Source organism: Sander lucioperca, chromosome 6 (genome assembly GCF_008315115.2).
Source record: "Sander lucioperca isolate FBNREF2018 chromosome 6, SLUC_FBN_1.2, whole genome shotgun sequence".
NCBI classification, from domain to species: domain Eukaryota; kingdom Metazoa; phylum Chordata; class Actinopteri; order Perciformes; family Percidae; genus Sander; species Sander lucioperca.
The window spans coordinates 5,858,745-5,877,080 of record NC_050178.1 but is presented as its reverse complement, the minus strand read 5'-3'; the positions used below and the strand labels follow the sequence as shown (position 1 = coordinate 5,877,080).

At 39.1% G+C, this 18,336-nt stretch overlaps 3 protein-coding genes across 8 annotated transcripts in view; all 3 read left to right on the top strand.

Moving 5' to 3' along the window:
* kaznb (kazrin, periplakin interacting protein b) overlaps nt 1–3,821 on the top strand; it is a 109,991-nt gene extending 106,170 nt beyond the window's left edge. The window contains exons 10-11 of one of the 4 annotated variants that reach the window (XR_004105317.2): nt 949–1,072; nt 3,635–3,821. Coding sequence is in view for 3 of the 4 variants with exons in the window: in XM_031301591.2 (XP_031157451.1) it covers nt 40–173; nt 949–1,119 (305 nt within the window). In the remaining variant the exon portion in view is untranslated. Of the gene's footprint in view, nt 1–39; nt 202–948; nt 2,628–3,634 lie in introns of those variants that run through there. The other 3 variants (XM_031301591.2, XM_031301592.2, XM_031301593.2) reach the window with 3 other exon arrangements.
* Nucleotides 3,822–4,605: 784 nt separating this feature from the next.
* On the top strand, nt 4,606–7,813 carry LOC118492949 (kazrin-A-like). 2 transcript variants are annotated; one of them, XM_036002177.1, is made up of 5 exons: nt 4,606–4,832; nt 4,973–5,085; nt 5,461–5,627; nt 5,830–5,926; nt 6,288–7,813. In XM_036002177.1, the coding sequence occupies exons 2-5, from the start codon at nt 5,032–5,034 to the stop codon at nt 6,447–6,449; spliced, it is 480 nt and encodes a 159-aa protein (XP_035858070.1). In that variant the 5' UTR covers nt 4,606–4,832; nt 4,973–5,031; the 3' UTR covers nt 6,450–7,813. The 2 variants fall into 2 exon arrangements, with proteins under 2 accessions (XP_035858070.1, XP_035858071.1); XM_036002178.1 differs by lacking the exon at nt 4,606–4,832 and having other exon boundaries at nt 4,872–5,074.
* Nucleotides 7,814–9,958: 2,145 nt separating this feature from the next.
* Nucleotides 9,959–17,525, top strand: tmem51b (transmembrane protein 51b). 2 transcript variants are annotated; one of them, XR_004897659.1, is made up of 4 exons: nt 9,959–10,285; nt 14,771–15,200; nt 15,989–16,661; nt 16,733–17,525. XR_004897659.1 is itself a non-coding variant. In XM_031302097.2 (3 exons), the coding sequence occupies exons 2-3, from the start codon at nt 14,785–14,787 to the stop codon at nt 16,440–16,442; spliced, it is 870 nt and encodes a 289-aa protein (XP_031157957.1). In that variant the 5' UTR covers nt 9,959–10,285; nt 14,771–14,784; the 3' UTR covers nt 16,443–17,525. The 2 variants fall into 2 exon arrangements, 1 of the variants encoding a protein (XP_031157957.1); XM_031302097.2 differs by having other exon boundaries at nt 15,989–17,525.
* The last annotated feature ends 811 nt before the right edge of the window (nt 17,526–18,336 follow it).

Sequence of the window (18,336 nt, the reverse complement as noted above, 5' to 3'; positions counted from 1 at the left end):
TTATGTGTGTGTACGCATGTGTATGTGTGGCACATCTAGCTGTGGTAAGGATCAGCCCCTGCCATTCTCGCCAGCCCTCTGTCATCTCTGACGCCTCGGCAGCTGATGGAGACCGCTCGTCCACGCCCAGCGACATCAACTCACCTCGCCATCGGACCCACTCCCTCTGCAATGTAAGAGCTGACTGGCCCCCTTGACCAAGTAATCACACCTCCACACTTTTCTATAAGTACCGCCCTCCTCTTTGTCTTTTCCTGTTTGTTTCTGTCCGTCTGTTCTGTCGGCCTGCTGGGTGTCAGCTTGCCTGCTTGGTGGAGGTGGTGATGCTATTTTGCATTTAAGTCACTTTAAAACAATAGTTTAACATTTTTGGAAATACGCTGATTTGTCTTGCTGAAGAAGAAACTATAGCCAGCAGCAAATTAGCTTAGCATTAAGACTGGAAACATGGGGAAACTGCTAGCCTGGCTTTGTCAAAAGGTAACAAAACCTCTGATGAAGCTAATTCAGACAGACAGACAGACAGACAGACATGACCTTCTGGGCGGAGGTAATAAAGTACAGTTTATTATTGCCAAGAAGCCATGCTTTTGATTTGAGTCACACATTTTCACTTATTTTACAAATGTGTCCCCCTTTTTTTAAGACTGTGACCCAGTCTGTCCACCTCATTCAAAACTTTCTAAACCTGCCCCTGCTTTGGAGGTGCTGGTAGGCAGATTTAGTCACATTTGGACGTGACACGTTTCCAGTCTTTATGCTACGCTAAGCCAACCTGCTGCTGGCAGTAGCTTCATATTTACTGTACTGACATGATAGTGTCAATCTCCTCATCTTACTCTGAGTAAGAAAGTGAATAAGCATATTTCCCAAAATGTTACACTATTGCTTTAACTCAGCTGTATGATAGGACAAACCCAAGCTTCCTGTCTCCTCTGCTCCATTCAGTCCATGGAGGATCTGGAGGACCAGAAGCGTAAGAAGAAGAAGGAGAAGATGACTCTGGGATCCCTGTCGCGGGTGTTCGCTCGAGGCAAGCAGCGCAAGTCACTGGACCCCGGCCTGTTTGATGGTACAGCCACCCCTGATTATTACATAGAGGAGGATGCAGACTGGTGATGCTGTCTGTGTGTGTGTGTGTGTGTGTGTGTGTGTGTGTGTGTGTGTGCGCGCAACATTTGTGTGTATCTACCTGGCTTTAACTGTGTGTAAAGAGTGTTTTTGGGTTTGTCTGGAGGGGGGAGGGGAGTACATTTTAAAAGAAAAGAGACTGCTATTCCCATAATGTACAGTATATTACCCTTAAATTGTTTGTTTGTAAATTAGATATATATTTATAGATGTACATGTATGCATATGTATATATGTTTACATGCATATAAATATATACATGGGGTTATTATTATGTGTAGAAATGTTTATGCTGTATTATTTTCCAAATGTCTTAATGTTTTATGTTTTTTTTATAACTGGAGACTTGAAGGACTGTTGTTCATATGTAAATAGGAGTTATTGTGAAACTAGTGTTTTTACTGTAAATGTCATTTGGCTTTTGTTACTTTACAGTTGCTTTTATCATGCTTTGCAACATTGATTTCTAAGTTTCTTCTTATTCCCAATCTTACTTGGCCCATTTCTTATTACGAAGGAGATATAATAAGATTGGCTTAAAAAGAAATTGATCTCTTGGAGTTTAATTTGCCAAATGCTGTTGTTTCAAATTGCTTGTTGGAATCAAAAATAGTACTTTGTTTGAGCGGTATTGCTGGAACAGGATTACAATTATGTTCACTTTACAAATGCTGGCTCACATTATTTAAACATATCACTGCGTGGGCAGCAGGACGTTTTTTCGTAAAGGGTTCCTCATCCGTTTTATGCTAAACATCATATTATCAGTTACTCTAAATAATGTCTGGGCCAACCAAAGGTTTTAGAGTCAATCTTACTTAAGAGTCTTATTTGCACAGACCTGAATACACAAACAAAAGATTAACAGTGATGCATATTCAGGCACACCTCTCGTCTTCTGTTGAAACCATGTGTGCCAAAGTGCTAAACACTCATCTTTAGAAAACCTGCGTATCATTCTGTCACTGTCAGCACTAGCCTCGTAACATTGTTTATGTCTGACTCATTTCTTACTGAGAGCTATCTAACGTGCCAATATGAGACGAAGGAATGTGCATTAAACACCTGCATGATCCCTCTGTGTTGCTTTGATTAGATTTCCATTCATTGCCAATCAAATTAATAGTCTCCACAATCCTGTGTTGCTTCTGTGTTACCTTTTCCTTTTACCGAGTTATCTTTCCTTGCATTATGAATGCACGGTCCCTTTTTCTTTTCTTTTCTAGTTTTTGTTTTGCTTTGTGTAAAATCCCTCCTCATTTCTTGCAAATGTGGCTCTAACAATTCTATGTTAAATGCTTTGTAATTTAGGAAACGTTGAAAAGATTAAATCTATTGAAGTATTTTATTTAAAAAGAAAAAGACAAAGAAGAGGTAACTGCAAATATGTATCTGCTGCAGCTGTTGCAGCCAGATGTTGAGGAGGTTTTAGCATTTTCAAAAATGAATTATAATTGAAATGAAATCTTATTTTAAAAATAAAACCAGTAACTGAATACATCCTATGTGGCAGTTTTCTGTTCCATGAGTAATATTGTTCTTGTGTCCCAGTCTAACGTGTCTCTCCCTCGCCTCTGCCATTTCTAATGGCAACTCTCTCCTGCCAGTGAGTAACTCCTCATCTGTGATTACCAGCTGTCTGTTTCTGAACTCTGGGGATTATTCATATCACTCAGTTTGTGTCATTTTCTTTGGTGGAAACTCTTTTGAAAAAGAGATGGTAGACTTTGCATGCGTTTTGTCAGCATGTGGAGACGAATTAGGTAAACACGCAGAGTTCATCCTGAGTTCAGTATGAATCAGTGTTTTCCTGTTGTTGAGATGGGCGGTTAATGGGCAGGAGCATGATGTTTTATGAATAATCCCTGTGTCTGTAATACATTATCCTAATGGTCTTAAATACCCTCATAATCATCAGATAGTTATTGAAGTCTTTCAACAACTTTACTAAACATAATACTGTAGTTTTAGAACTCACCGGACTACACTCTCATAAAAGAAATAAGTGGGTTGTATTTCTGCTGTAGATGGACTCAACCATGACATTTTCTTTACTTTTTTTCTTTAATAAACCTGGTAAGCTTTTTCCTTATACAGTACAGTTAAATCAACGACACAGGAAGTGTAGCTCCAGTAAATTATTCTGGTTCCATCTAGTGGCCAAAAGGGGCAATTAAAAGAAAGCCAAAATTGGACAAAAAGGGTTGAAACTACTTTTCATTCAGCTGACCGATAACTTTGATTGATATAAATAAACATAAGAAAAAGCCAGAAAGACTCTCTTCTGTTTTTGATAAAAACAATTCTAATGTTTTAGTGTAGCATCAAATGTGTTGCTCTGTATCATTACAAACTGAGAACTGTGAAGGTGTATTCTTTATGGTAACACCCTCTAATTTTGATGTTAACCTTTCTCCAGATGAGTCACCTTTTTGATTTCCATATCCCTCTCACCCTGAACCCCTCCTGTATGCCACACCATAACTTCTCCTGACCAATCCAGACTCTGACAGCCTCACACAGCAGAGCCTGTCTGATGGAGAGGAGCAGCTGGACCGCCTCCAGCAGGCGGAGCTCACACGAAACACATGCATGTCGCTGTGGAGGGCAGGTGCAGTCCAGGCCTGGCTGGAGGTTGTCATGGGAATGCCCATGTACATCCGAGCCTGCTCTGAAAACGTCAAAAGTGGCAAGGTACACCTTTGGTATACAAGTGGCTGTTTGTTTGCTTTGTGCTTGAGAGTGGGGTATGATGCTATTCTTGTTTAAACTGGATTTCTGTTCTTTAGGTGCTACTAGGCCTCACAGATGAGGATTTGGAGCTGGGTCTGGGTATTAGTAACCCCATTCATCGCAGGAAACTGAGACTGGCCATTGAGGATTACAGGAGAGCTGAAGGAGACCAAGGGTGAGTAGCAGCTAACAAAACTGTTAGTTGTTCGATTCAAAGTTTAATATTTCTTATCAGCAGCGGAAGAGTACATTTAATTAAGTACTGTAATTAAGTACAAATCTGAGGTACTTGTACTTCCATTTCATGCTACTTTATATTTCTACTCCGCTACAATCCAGAGGGTACTTTTTGTTCCTCTACATTTATTTGAACGCTTTAGTTACAGGTTGCTTTGCAGATCAAGATTTAAATAGGATTAAACCATCCGATAGTAGCAACAACATTAGTTAAGATAATCTCCACCTGGACCAGCTGCAACAGTAAAATGCTACCTGCACCAGTATTAATAATCCAACAATATAATATATAATAGTATAACACTCATAGGGAACATTTTTATGCAATTTGAGCATTTTGACACTAAGTACATTTTGCTTATATTACTAGTAATATTTTTAATACAGGACTTTAAGTTGTAAAGGGGTATTTTCACAGTGTGGTATTGCTACTTTTACTTAAGTAAAGGATCTGAAAACTTCTAACTCTGCTGATCGGTGATGTTTAATCATCTTCTAGACTATCAAAAGCGTCTGAGATGGACCATCACTGGGTTGCAACATCGTGGCTGAGTGACGTGGGGTTGCCTCAATACTCGCAGACCTTCCAGACTCATCTAGTGGACGGACGAGTGCTGAACTCTCTGAGCCGCAGAGACCTGGAGAGATTCCTCAACATCGGCGACCAGTTCCACCAGACCAGTCTGCTCCTGGCAATCCAGCTGTTGCAGATACTCAATTTTGATAAAGAGGTCAGATTATAGATCGAGATTTACATGACAGTAGATGAAAGATACTAAAATAGTTGTCCTTCTCTGATCTCTCTCTGTATGTTCATCGGCCCCCGCCACATAAGTGCTTGCGCAGTTATCTGTGTGTTGTGTTTTCGCAGGCCTTGCAGACACAGCAGGCAAAATGTGAGCACCAAGACCGGGACCCCATTGTTTGGACATGTCACAGAGTAATGAAGTGGATCAGAGACATAGACCTCAAGGTGGGTGGGAGGTCAGTGACGGTGTTACACTTCGCTCGGGAGATTTCAAGGACACATTGCAACCAGATACCACTAGTTTCTAGGACTCCCTCAAAAATAATGAGGGAGTGGTTGTGGTGCCTCGCCACTGCTTAAAGAATACAGAAGAAAAGCACTTAAGAAGATACCATACAAGTGTTTTTCTGGATCCACAACGAGTCTCTTATTTTGACTTGCTTATTTTTGGCCAACATGTAGCTTTCAAAACTAAAACACTTAGATGTTTCACCATGACTGTGGTTTGCCTTTAATTGCTATTAAATTTAACTTTTGTACAAATGTACAATGTGACTTTTGGCAGGACTGTAGATAAAGTCTGAAGTCTACCTCTGTGTCGTGCTTTTCAGGAGTTTGCAGACAATCTTCAGGGTAAAGGGATTCATGGAGCTGTGATGGCTCTGGACCCGTCCTTTGACACAGACACCATGGCCAAAGCCCTGGGGATCCCCAGCAACAAACACATGCTGCATCGGCACCTGTACGAAGAGATGAAATCACTTGCCATCCCTCACAGGTGGGTTAAAAACCCTTTAACTCTTGGTGCATACTTTCCCTAAAGTGATTTTGTTCTATGATATTAAAAATATATCCTCTTCCGTCTTTACTATATGACCATGTTCTTGTGAATCTTGTGAAAATAAATGTGATTATCTAAGGATTAAAATTTAACATCATGCACATAAATGAATATATCTTGCAATGTCGTGTATTCACAGCAGTTCAGAGCAGGGCAGTGAGGTTGTCGGTTCCTCTTCGCCTGTGGCTGTTAACCGCTTTGCTGAGGAGAGGGTGTCAATGAGAAAATCGGGAAAGGTATCATTTCATTTACCCTCAATTCATATTACAAAACTATTTGAAGCCCTAATACAATTACACATCTCTCATTTTTGTGTTGTATTTATTTGTGTAAAGAACTGTTGAGGTGGGACATGATGACAGAGTGATCATTCAAAATTGTCAAATAGTGAGAGAAAGTTTAATTGGTGGAAGGTTTAGAAAGGTGGCATTGTTCAGAAGCTGTATTTGTTCAACTACAGTGGTGAGTAGTCCTGCAATTTGTTTCACTTCAATGTCAGCTGATATTTGACCGAAGTAGTCATTAAAAAAGTGTCAATGTCTTATTTTGAAAAAGAAACTCCACATTCTTTTTTATGCCTTTTTTTTATTTTTCCAGAGTCCGCTGAGGTTACGTGCAAACAGCCACTCTGTAGAGCGAGGTCTAGGCTTCCACGGCACCTGCGGCTCTCCGCCCAGAGAGGCCCGAGTTCATGCCGTGCCCCGGGCCAAAGGCAGCCCAATGCACACATACAAGAGTGTTGAAATCACCAACGTCTGAAACAGCCTCAGCCATCCAGATCACACTGTTGTTTCTATTGTTTACACTGTTATTGTATAGTTGTTTACTACTGAGAGTGACCTGCACTCAGTATCGCTGGACTTTTAAGTGGAAGTCCTAAAGGGGTGTACCACTTGATTTAATAATTCAATTATATCATTATTTTGGCCAATATAAGAATAACGCATACTCTGAACAGAAACAAAGATAATTTTTTAACCTGATGGAGCTGTTGTAAATATATTGAAGAGGGAGCATGTTTTGTTTTGTTTAGTTTTTCCAACTAAATGTCCAAATGAGTTTTATATTATGAGTTTATTGAAGGCTTAAGAATAACCTACAAAAATAACTGAACACAGTGTTGTTCTCTTTTGATGCCTTATATAAAATAGGTCTCACAGCACTGATGTTTACTGCTCTTCTCTTTCAACTATGGCTAACATGTCAGTAAATGAATAATTGTGCTTAAGATGTAGGAAAAAAAGTCATTACAGTATAACTTGCTTTCACTATAGTGATGCATATCCGCTGTTAATCTTCTGAGGAGACCTGAACTGTGTCAGGTCAACAGCTCTACATATTTGACTGAGATGTTGTTTGTTGTCACAGTGTTTAATCATTGCTGTAATGATAGTAAACCTTAGTTTAAAACATTAAAAGATATTACATTTGGAGGAGCTAAAATTGGCAAAAAAGTGCAACTTGTATGACAATCTTTAACATGAATTATATCTTTTGAAAAAAAAAATCCATCTTCTCATTAGTGTTACATAATGTATTATTTTAATTAAAGAACTGAAGATGTTTTTCCTTTTGAATGTGAAGGTTGATGAATTTTGTTTTAACAAAGCTCTTCCCATTTACAATATGTAGATTAAACATACAGTTTAATGTTCGGTTTTGAAAGTGATAATGTGTACAAAAATGCAAGCAAATGATCTCCACATGTTTATACTGTACTGTATAAGCACTGAAGAAAAGGCAATGCTGTTAATTATGCACTTAAATGAGAGAATGTAATGGTATATTTTGTACAGTTTAATCATGTTTTATCAGACACAGTTGTATAAAGTTTGTTCCTGAGCATGAAAACACACGTATGAAATATCACAGGGACACACTGTGTGCAACCGAATGCCTGAGGTCAATCCAAATAGTAGAAAGCAGGTTTGTCTGCCTGCCACTTTCTGGGTGTCTCCTTCAGTCACCAAAAGCGGGAACATTAGACCAGTTCAAACCTGTATGGAAACAGAAGGGGAGGACTCAAATGGGGTTTGCTTTTTAATATGACTTCACCCAGCTGTCAGAGCTTCTAATGTACTCAACATTAAATCAACAATAAAGGTGAAATTATTGTCAACTCATATACAGCATAGGCCTGTTATTTATTTAAGGATTAAATCTTTGTTAAAACAAACAAAGTTATTATCCTGTGAAGACTTTGGAATATAGCCTATGTATTTTTAGTGCAGAGTGGTGTGCAGATTTGATATTTCAAAAAATACGATCAGAATTTGACCAAGTGTCACATTAGCTTGTTGATTAGTATGCTATAGTAAGTTTCTGAATTGAATAATGCATCAACATGCATTTTGTCCTCCTATGATTGTTCAACCTTTAGATGAGTGATGACACACATTGACACCTTAGAGCTACCCACTACAACCATGTTGAGGATAACTTTAAACAAGTAAAGTAAAAAATTGCAAATAAACTATTGTTATATTGTATTACTCAGGATAAACAGACCATAATTAAATGTTAAACAACCACAGTCATCTTCTGGCCTCTGAGCAGAGTAGGTGGGGGTCAAAGGGCCTAGGGTTAGGTTTATTAACTGTAAAGGAAGTGTGTGAGTGTGTGCCTGTCAGTCGGCTGTCAGTCAAGTGAAGAGTGAAAGAGGCATTAGCACCTAGTACATACTTAAAGGGGCGCTATGCAGTTTTGGCAATTTCTTCGCTGTTTTCTCGCTTTTTGCTCGCAGGTTTCTCTATAGAGCTCCCCCTACAGCTTCGGAATAGATATTTGGCAACACTGTAAAAACCAAGGGGGTAAGCTTCTCCTCAGACCGCGAACCTCCTATGGCGCCATTTTATTCCTACAAAGCCATCACCTCCCGTTAGCATCCCATTGACTGCCATTCATTTTGACGTCACTTTGACAGAGAATAACTTTACATCTGAAGAGTTTAAAGACTATTTGTCCATTGTTTATTTCTAAAGAAACACGACAATGTATAAAAGGCTCCATTACCTTGTACCTCACGTTATGGCTCTGTAGCAGACGTTTTTGTAAAAATAGGCTAACGATTGTGTCATAACCACGCGACTTACTGTAGCATAGTAGAGGAATTACCGTATAGTACAGGAGAAGCGCGCAGGCATTTTCGTCTCACATTAGCTGTTTAAGTGTAATTACTAATGTTAACTATCATTTTAGTTAGCAAAAATTAGCCTGTGCCTATGTTATCTCCTTACATATACCTACGCTCTCCGTCTCTGCAAGATTGGGAATGATTGAGATTTCTCTTGGTACAGCTACCAGAAGACTTACAACTTTCAGACACGTTGCTCACGGCACATTTACGTCGTCTCTCTCAGTTGGAGGCTGCGCAGTAACGCTCAGCGCTCACCGGAAAAGTGCTTCTAACGGCCTTCACTGGTCTCCGTCCAGAGCAACGGGATCTGTTGGTCCATTCTTATATACAGTCTATGGTAAAAACTTGCTCGGTCAGTCTGCCATTTCCTCTTTCTTTGTTCCTCCGACAATGCTTTCCTAGCTTTCTGCTTCTTTTTTGCCGGCTCAGCCATGACAATAGTGTGAAAAACTCCATCGCTACCTTGTTCTTATAGCTAGCCGGTTCTTGTATGTGTGCAGTGCCTAAAGCAATTCGTTACATCGCGAGACCTGATATTCCTGATGCTGAGGCCGGCGACTCGTCGGCCCAAAGTTGCAAGGGTGGTTTTTTCGCTCACAGGCGCTAGGGGGAAGCGAGACGACCACCATTCAACCCGAAAAGTCATATAACCATTCCAATGACTCCAAAGCTGTTCAGTTATGGTAAATTAAGCTAAAAAAAAACCCTGCATAGTTCCCCTTTAAATGTCTGCAATGTTACCAGATTTCTCTGTCAATGTATTAGTAAAATGTTTTCCTCTGAAGTACAATTCAATTCAATTTTATTTATAGTATCAAATCATAACAAGAGTTATCTCGAGACACTTTACAGATAGAGTAGGTCTAGACCACACTCTTTAGTTTACAAAGCCCCAACAATTCCAATAATTTACAAGAACACAGTAAGTCAGTAGTATCAATTGGGTTGCATATCAAGTGCCTTGGGGTCTTCTGTGAGTTATTTGGGGGTCTGTGGTTCTGTAGAAAGCTGCAAGCAGCAATACCAGAGGCCAAGCAATCGGTCCAAACAGGCACGTTTCAAACGGGCAATGAATAGTATTATTCGAGTTTACTTTTTCCGGGTGTGTCCTTGTCCCACTTTGTTCCCAGAAGAGGAAGTTTACGGTAGCGGCGCTAGGACCAAGCGGAAACAGGTCACCGACACATTTTACATGGGGAGAGGTTTCACTGGTTTCACTTCGGCTGGAATTTGAACAAAGTTCCTCTTAAAATCATTATTACCTGTAGCGGTAAACTTTGTATAAAAAAAAAAGGAAACGCTTTGTGATCTAAAACACAAATCTCCGTTGACCGGGGCGTCAGTTGTTGCGTTTATGTCTTCTTCCGTTTTTTCCCCTGTGATCTTCCTGAAAACACCTGCGTGATTCAGGTAACTCACCGGTGAAGAGGGAAGTTCTTGGGCACTGAGCGGCGAAAAGGTAAGGCCTCTTCCAGATCACCTTCACCACGTTAGACCATAACCAAGATCACTATCACATTAACCAGAGCTTGTAGGTGGGCTGTGAGTTTGTCTCTATGAGGTGTTGACTCAGAGCTGTGTCCGGATAAGTTGAGTTTTTAGTGTAGCTCCTTTGATGGGGCGGGTCTTCCCGCTTAGGTCCGTTCCTACAAACAATAAAGGCGCTGGCTGAAGGACAGACACACTCCAGTAATATTTAACTGGATTTTAGCCATGTTACCCATGGCCTGTGGTTATAAGAGGAAAGACTTTTTTATGCTGGAAATGTCCTAATGTTGAACAGGACACACCCATGCGCACTGTGCACCCTGTAACATGCAGAACAGTTCAAGGTGTGTGTGTGTTATTGCAAAGAAGAAAGGAAGCCATTAGACAGGACACAGAAGGTCAGCATGCAAACTGACAGAATCCCAGACCACGGCACAGTGATACCCTACTGTCACTAGGACTGCAACTAACGATTATTTTCATAGTTGATTAATCTGTTGATTTTTCTCTCGATTAATTGATTAGTTGTTTGGTCTCTAAAATGTCAGAAAATGGTGAAAAATGTGGATCAGTGTTTCCCAAAAGCCCAAGATGACGTCCTCAAATGTCTTGTTTTGTCCACAACTCAAAGATATTCAGTTTACTGTCACAGAGGAGAGAAGAAACTAGAAAATATTCACATTTAAGAAGCTGGAATCAAATGTTTTTTACTTTTGTATTAAACAAATTACTCAAACCGACTAATCGATTATCAAAATAGTTGGCGATTAATTTGACAGTTGACAACTAATCGATTAATCGATTAATCTTTGCAGCTCTAACTGTCACCATATGTTGGCCTTGATAATGACGATGGTAATACCCAGTGCATGTGGTTCTACAGTACATGTATGTGTACATGTGTGTGTTGATGCAGCTGAGGAAAACAGGCCCCTAAATGGCAGTCATTTTGCAATACACAGAAATCATAAATATGATCTTTTATTCAGTGACATGTGCACCAAATCAACTACATCTACTGGGAATCAACAGGTGCAGACTACTGATCCAATAGCAGATCATAGCATGATTCTAATGATACAGATTTTAAATGTGTGGAAAAGGGGAGCACCTTTTCCACACATTTAAAATCTGTATCATTAGAATCATTTAATATATGACTGAAATCAACTTCCCAGCAATATTGCTAATAATGTTTTCCCAATACTAATATATTGTAATAGGGCGCACATGCAAAATAACCTATAAAATCAATTTCAATTTGATGTTCAATGCAATGAACTGTATTTCACTGTTACACACTATGTATCCTTATTTTTTTTGATTGGGCAGCATTCTCCAGTCACTCTTCGCTGGTCATAATTGGGCTTTTTCTTTCTTGGAAAAAAAATCTTCTTTAAACAACACCAACACAGCAAGACTTCACTTTCTAAAGGGTTCACTTCAGACTTTATTGTTACACTCAAAACTGTCCCCCTTAAAACAACGGAAGGAAGGAACTAAAATTACGCTGAGGCAGATGATAATTTTGTAAAACAATACTATGATCTCATGATACTCTTTGAATCATTCAGGACCCCTAGCATCATTCTGCCCTTCCTGCCCGCCCATCCCATCATTTCTTTGGCATAACAAGAGGACAGAAGCTTAACTGCAGAGTGTGCTTTGTACGAAGGGTTGGCCTAATTAATTTACATCCAAGCACAATGATGACATGTTTTGAATACTTGTCCCTTAAATAATAAATTAACAATGACATCAGTTCAGACGGATGACAAAAGCGGTAGTGTTTTTACCACACCTGCTGTTGTAAAGATCTTTTCTAGCGCGCGCCGGCTGGAAAGCAGTATATCCACGTTTAAACCTTTATACGTGAATATCGTGGATAAATACTATACTAGATACACAAATCTACCGTTATCTAGGAATATTAACAACAATAACAAAGGCAATAATAATGTGCCCGATGCAGCAAAAAAGATGTAATGTCCATGGGAGGAATGCATGTATTACACACTGTATTACTGAGTTAGCGTTACCGGGAGGTCATTTAGTTGCGATGAATGTTTTACTCAGACAGAAAATCATTCATATACAATAAGAGAATATGTTACAGATGCATTGTTGCGTTTCAAGCGTGACATACGGTAACTTAGCCTACTTTGGATGTATCGTGAGCTAAACCAGGTATCTCTGCCACTGTGTCACGAGCCAAAGCATTAGCAACAGTTTGTTATAGCAACCAACATAATATTAATAATAATGATAACTTTGATTTATATAGCACCTTTCATGAAGCCCAAGGACGCTTAACACAAGTACAGGGGCACAAAAAGAAAATAGTAGGCCAACACAAACACGGACTGAAAAGAAATTAAAACTGGGCGCTAAATGGAAGGGGGACTTAATTTAATAAACTACTGATGTACAACCACATCTCGCATTGTAAAGTTATTTTATGAATGAAATAGATATATTACATTCCATGAGGGCCAATTCAGGGTCTGTTTTGAAAAATGTACAATCCCGTAATTGTCTCCATCTTTTAAAGGCCCGACTGAGATTAACTCGGGTTTTCGCGCGTCGTCTGTTACTTTCCCTTTTAAGCTTTTAGTTGTTCTTTGTTTTATTTCCTTCTTTTCTGTGAAGGCCCTGCCCCTAGTATCAGCCATAACTAAAATTAAAACACAATTAGGCCTATATAAAGAAATCTTCTGCTATCTTTTACCTGACTGGATACTCAAATACAGGCTTTTCCAAGACCATTTTGCAGAGCAACCGTCTCTTCATCCGGAGTTTAGTTTCGGCCCAAGACGATTGTGATAGGTTTAAAGAAATCCAAACAACCCAGAGCGTTTTTCTCGCCTGTCCCAGAACGTACAGTATGTGTTGAGGAGCCAGACCTTACTCCACAGCGCTGTAGAGATAGGAATCGCAATGCGAGACTACACATAGAGAGACACAATAACATGAACACTTAAAGTATAAGTACAGTTTAAATACACCACCTCTCTGACACAGTCTCAACCAAAAAACAACACATTTACAAGCTTCAAAAAGTAGCTGTTTTGCAGGCTTGTTATATTGAATTGCAAATTGTACAAGCGTTCATGCTATTTTGGCCACGTTCTAAACTGCTCCATTGTGTTTTATTATTATTATGATTATACCATCATCATTACCATGGCCATTTCTTTTGTCGCTACATTCTTTGAGTGTGAGTCATTCCCCATCAATGAAACTCGCTCTCCTGTCATGTTAAGACATGTGTGAAGCTACCACTGCACATGTTTAATTATAACCTGTTTTCTTGTTAATCTGCTCTCTCATTCTGTTGCTCAAAAATGTACCAGTCTTAGCGCTTTTATGCAAACTGTAAATTAAGTAATTTATTAACAGTTGCAGCCAGATTTATGACAGCGACAATCAAAAGCATAATGCAGAAATTCTGTCAGGACAGGTTTTATTTGTTAATTAAATTGAAACACTTTTTAGTTTGACGACGAGGCTCTCCTAATGTGATGCCCTGGAACAAATGTGAGCAGACTTGATCTGATACACACTGTCCCAGAGATAACGAACTCCCCCGATAGAGCCTGAGATGTAAAACAATTGAATGTGAACACACATTCAAAAACACATTCAAAATTCACACGCGGCAAACTAAATGCTGTAATACAGAAGAAGGCTGGGTAGGTGGCGGTGATGTTTAATTGCTAAAACATGCAGTGGTGTGGCAGGAAGGGCGTCACGTTGTGCAGATTGATAAGCTCTTGTAGACAAACTTTGTGGGCACGGCTTGACATGTATCTAGATAAAATGATTATCAAATGTTTATATGGACCCCCTAGTGTTAAAGATAGGTCTTAGTGGTCAAATGGGATTGATGGTATATGAACCATGTCACTAAAGCTGAAGCAATTGTTGATTTATCGATAAGTCAAATGTCAAAGAATTAATCAGCAACTATTGATAATTGATTAATTTGAGTTTGAGTCATATTTCAAGCAAAGAAAGCAAACATTTGCTTGTTTCTCATGTGAGCATTTTTTGCTTCTCTTTGTTATATATCATTGCAATTTGTGTTTTGGACTGTTAAATTGGACAAAACAAGACATTTGAAGATGTTACCTTGGGTTCTAGGAAACAGTAATTGGCATTTTTTTTTTTTGCAAACTTTGCAATTTATAGACAAAACAACTAATCGATTAAATAAGAAATTAGTCTGCAGATTAATCGATAATGACAATGTGACTGTAAATCTGCAAAGTGTAAAAAAGCCTTGAGTTTGCATAATAAGCCGTAAAGTTAGGCGGGTGAACAGCATGGCTACAATACATCATTGTCCAAACACATTACTTTAATCATTTTACATTATTACAGTATGACCGCTTTACGGTTTATATCTCCTTATGTCGAGTCTCTTCTCACTGTACTGGTGGTCCTCGTGTTGCAGTTTGTCCTGCAGGGATGTGTTCCAGTCGGGGTATATGCGGCGACAACCATCGTCCTAACAGATCCTCTGGCTCGGAAGGCTCCGGTTCAGGCGCTCACTATGCCCTTTGCGCCCTGGGAGTAGGACTCATCGCCCTGGGTATCGTCATGATTGTGTGGACTGTTATACCGATGAGTGGAGAGGCCCCAACCGGGTCCCCCACCCCGTCAGGCAACTCCACCACAGGGCCTGGCGGCGCAGATCGTGGGGAGGGCCAAGACACCAAGTCTTCAACAGTGGCTATGGTGCTGGTTGGAGTTGGGGCAGCCATGCTGTTTTTATCTATTTTCCTTGGTGTGAGAGGCAAGAGGAGACGACACAATGCAAGTAGCACGCCAGCGGCAACAGGAGTCCCCCTTGTGACCCCTGTGGCACGGCAGCAGGAGTTAGCGTAAGTATACGCTGATTTTTCTTAGATGTCAACTTTTAGTATTACTCCAATTGAAAATATTTGGAAACATATGGCGAACAAAGTTATTGCTTTCCAGGTCATGAAATATTTCAACCTAGAATATTTAAAGCCACTTTGTTTAGGATTTAAACGCCCTTACTTGGACATTCCCCCCAAAACCGACCCAGGAACAAATGAATGTGCTAAAAGCAACATATAGACTGCACCAAATTGTCATTGGGATTGTTTCATGTTTGTAGAAACAAAAACTTATGCCATCAGAATCATTTGAAAGATGCTATTCAACTTGGCTCTACGGAGTTTTTTAGCATCTTTCAGCTCATTGTTTTTGTTTCACGTGACACAACTTGTTTTGGTTCAGTCTCACAGCTCTCATAGCCTTGTTTTGGCCACAGCAGGCAGCTGTACACCAACTGCTCAGCACCAGACAACAGGCAGACAGAGTTTGCTGCTATCCAGTAAAAATAGTGAAGCATTTAGCAGCTAAAGAGCCATATAAATGATTTGCCTCAGGAGTTGGTGGAGACTAACACCAGAGTAAAAGTAAAAAAATATTGGACTTACATTTGACAGGTGGACCCAAACCCGTCTCCAAAAGAATGATAATGTTGCTCTGTATCTGCTGGATGAAAAAATGTATTACTATTAAAAACTAAATTTTATTATTTATAAAAAAAAATAGCTATTGCAGGTTGAAAGTTTGATTATTTTCTCGTGTTTTATACTGCACTTTCTCACTGAGGCTCACCTCTTGCATTCTTTTGCAGAGCTGCAGCGCAAATGGCACATAACGTGCCGAGCTACGACGAGGTCGTTGGCAGTAACAACTATCCCGTCCGCCAGAGCAACCTTCGCCATAGCACCTCCCAGCTGCCATCCTACGAGGACATCATAGCTGCTGTGGAAAATGAGGGAACAGAGCCCAATGACAACCCCACCGAGGACACCCCTCTTAATGATGCCACACCAGCTCCGGCTGAACCTGCCGCTGAGCTCCAGGCTAACCCTCCTGGCCTTACATCGAACAACAGCCTGCCCGCTCGCAGCAGCAGCCGGGCCAGCCGTTTACTACGGCCCCTCCGGGTGAGGAGGATCAAGTCAGACAAACTGCACCTGAAGGACTTCCGCATCCAAATCCGCAGCCCCACACACAATCCAGTGACCATTGAACCCATCACTCCACCACCGCAGTATGACAATAAGATGCCTGAATTAGGGTAGTGTCTCTCACTAATTGCCTGCTCCCAATGAATAAAAATATCTGGACTAATGATAACATTTCTGAGAACCCATTTTCAAGGTTGGTATTTAGTAGGTTAAATGTGGCTGCGAGCAGCGTGATGGAAGCCTGAAATGAGAACATTGTCTTTATCACAGAAGCTTGTGATTGGCATATTTATTCTGTTATTAAGCATAACTAAGTCTGTGTGAAAGGATCGGATGTTAAAGTTGAGATTTTGTTTTAGACATGCCATAACTTATGTCAAACATGGGACAGCCTTTTAGTTTTAAAGTGTGTAGCAAAGTGTGTGTTGAAATAAACAAAACCCTAAACTATTATGTTTTTCACCTTACTAGGAATTAATGTTACTGTATGTTGATTCTAATTATTTGTGGAAAAATGTAAACCAGATTGTTGAGATTCAAAAGGGCAAAAGGGAAATTAATTACCTGAGAGATTTTTACCTGAGAGATTTTAAAGTGGTATTCAGTATCATAAGCATTAGATGTGCAATCTTTATTTGATTTGTAACTAAAGGAAATACACTAAGGCCAAGAATGTATGATGTGTTAGCTGTTTTTTGTAAGTTGTTTTTAAATCTAGTGTCTTAAACAAACTGGTTTTTGAAAATGAAAATGCCATCTGTAGGACGTCCAGTGTGAACTGCAAAATACTGGAAACACTGGAAACGATTATTATAAAAACCGGAGGAAAACTATTGGATATTCTGGTATGGGATGTTAACAATTAAACATGCATTGCTTCATAGGACTTTTATAAGTATTTAGATGTGTAAACCATGCTGTATGATGTTTGTAATGGTGAATAAATGTTTTTCTATTTCATTTAGGATTGTGTCAAGTGACTGTAAATGAGTTGTGTTGTGTATGTTAAAATTCCTTAAACATTGTACCACTTAGATGCCAAAACAGTTTAAGTAAGTACATCTACTCAAACACACAAATAAGTTATTTTTCCTTTTTTCTGATCTTTCTTGCTGTAAGTTTTAAAGATGTATTTATTTTGAAAGAGAGAAATCTTATCCTTGTACTTTTAGTTAATAAAATCTAACTGTAGATGTATGTTTTGTTCTTTTCTATATTGTGACTACTTGACAAACTACTACTTTCGCATTAATTTCCATGTGTCTTAACGTTCATTGGTTAATTGTTAGCGCCCTCGAGTGGTTGAAAAGGGCACACAAGAAGAATTGCTTATGTATGAGTGAGGGGAAATGTTATCAATGCCAAGTAAATTGGTGGGTATTTTGATGAATTTCAGATAACGTCTCACTATCAGTTATATAGGATTTATGATGGTGTAATATTGGTATGGAATTTATATTTGAGTTTTTGAGTGATATTTTACCCTTAGTTGCATTGAAATCTACACTCCATAAGTAGGTCAAAAATGGTTCACATCAAAATCAACAGTTTTGTTAATAATTAAATGCTATCTCCATAATGTATCCCAAACTTATAGTATAATTACAATAATACTTATTTGTGATTTTAAACACGTTTGAAAGAATGAGACACAATTATGAACAAGATAACTGCATGCATTTGTGTGCCTTTTTTCTTTACTGCATTTCTATTCTCAGGTGTAAAAAAATGTATTCAATGCAGAAAAAATCCCCTATGTGTGATATTCTATTACACAATATATCATCAGATTAATGGTTATGCATTCATGTGCAAGAAGCATTTTACTGTAATTGTAATTGATTTATATTTATAATTTAATCTATAGCATTGCATCATATTTCATGAACTGATCATTTGTTTTGTATTTTAAGTCTTAATTTGTAAAGTAACAGACGTGTCAAATGTATAAATGTAGTGAAGTAAAAAGTACAACATTTTCCTCTGAAATGTAGTGAAATTGATGTAT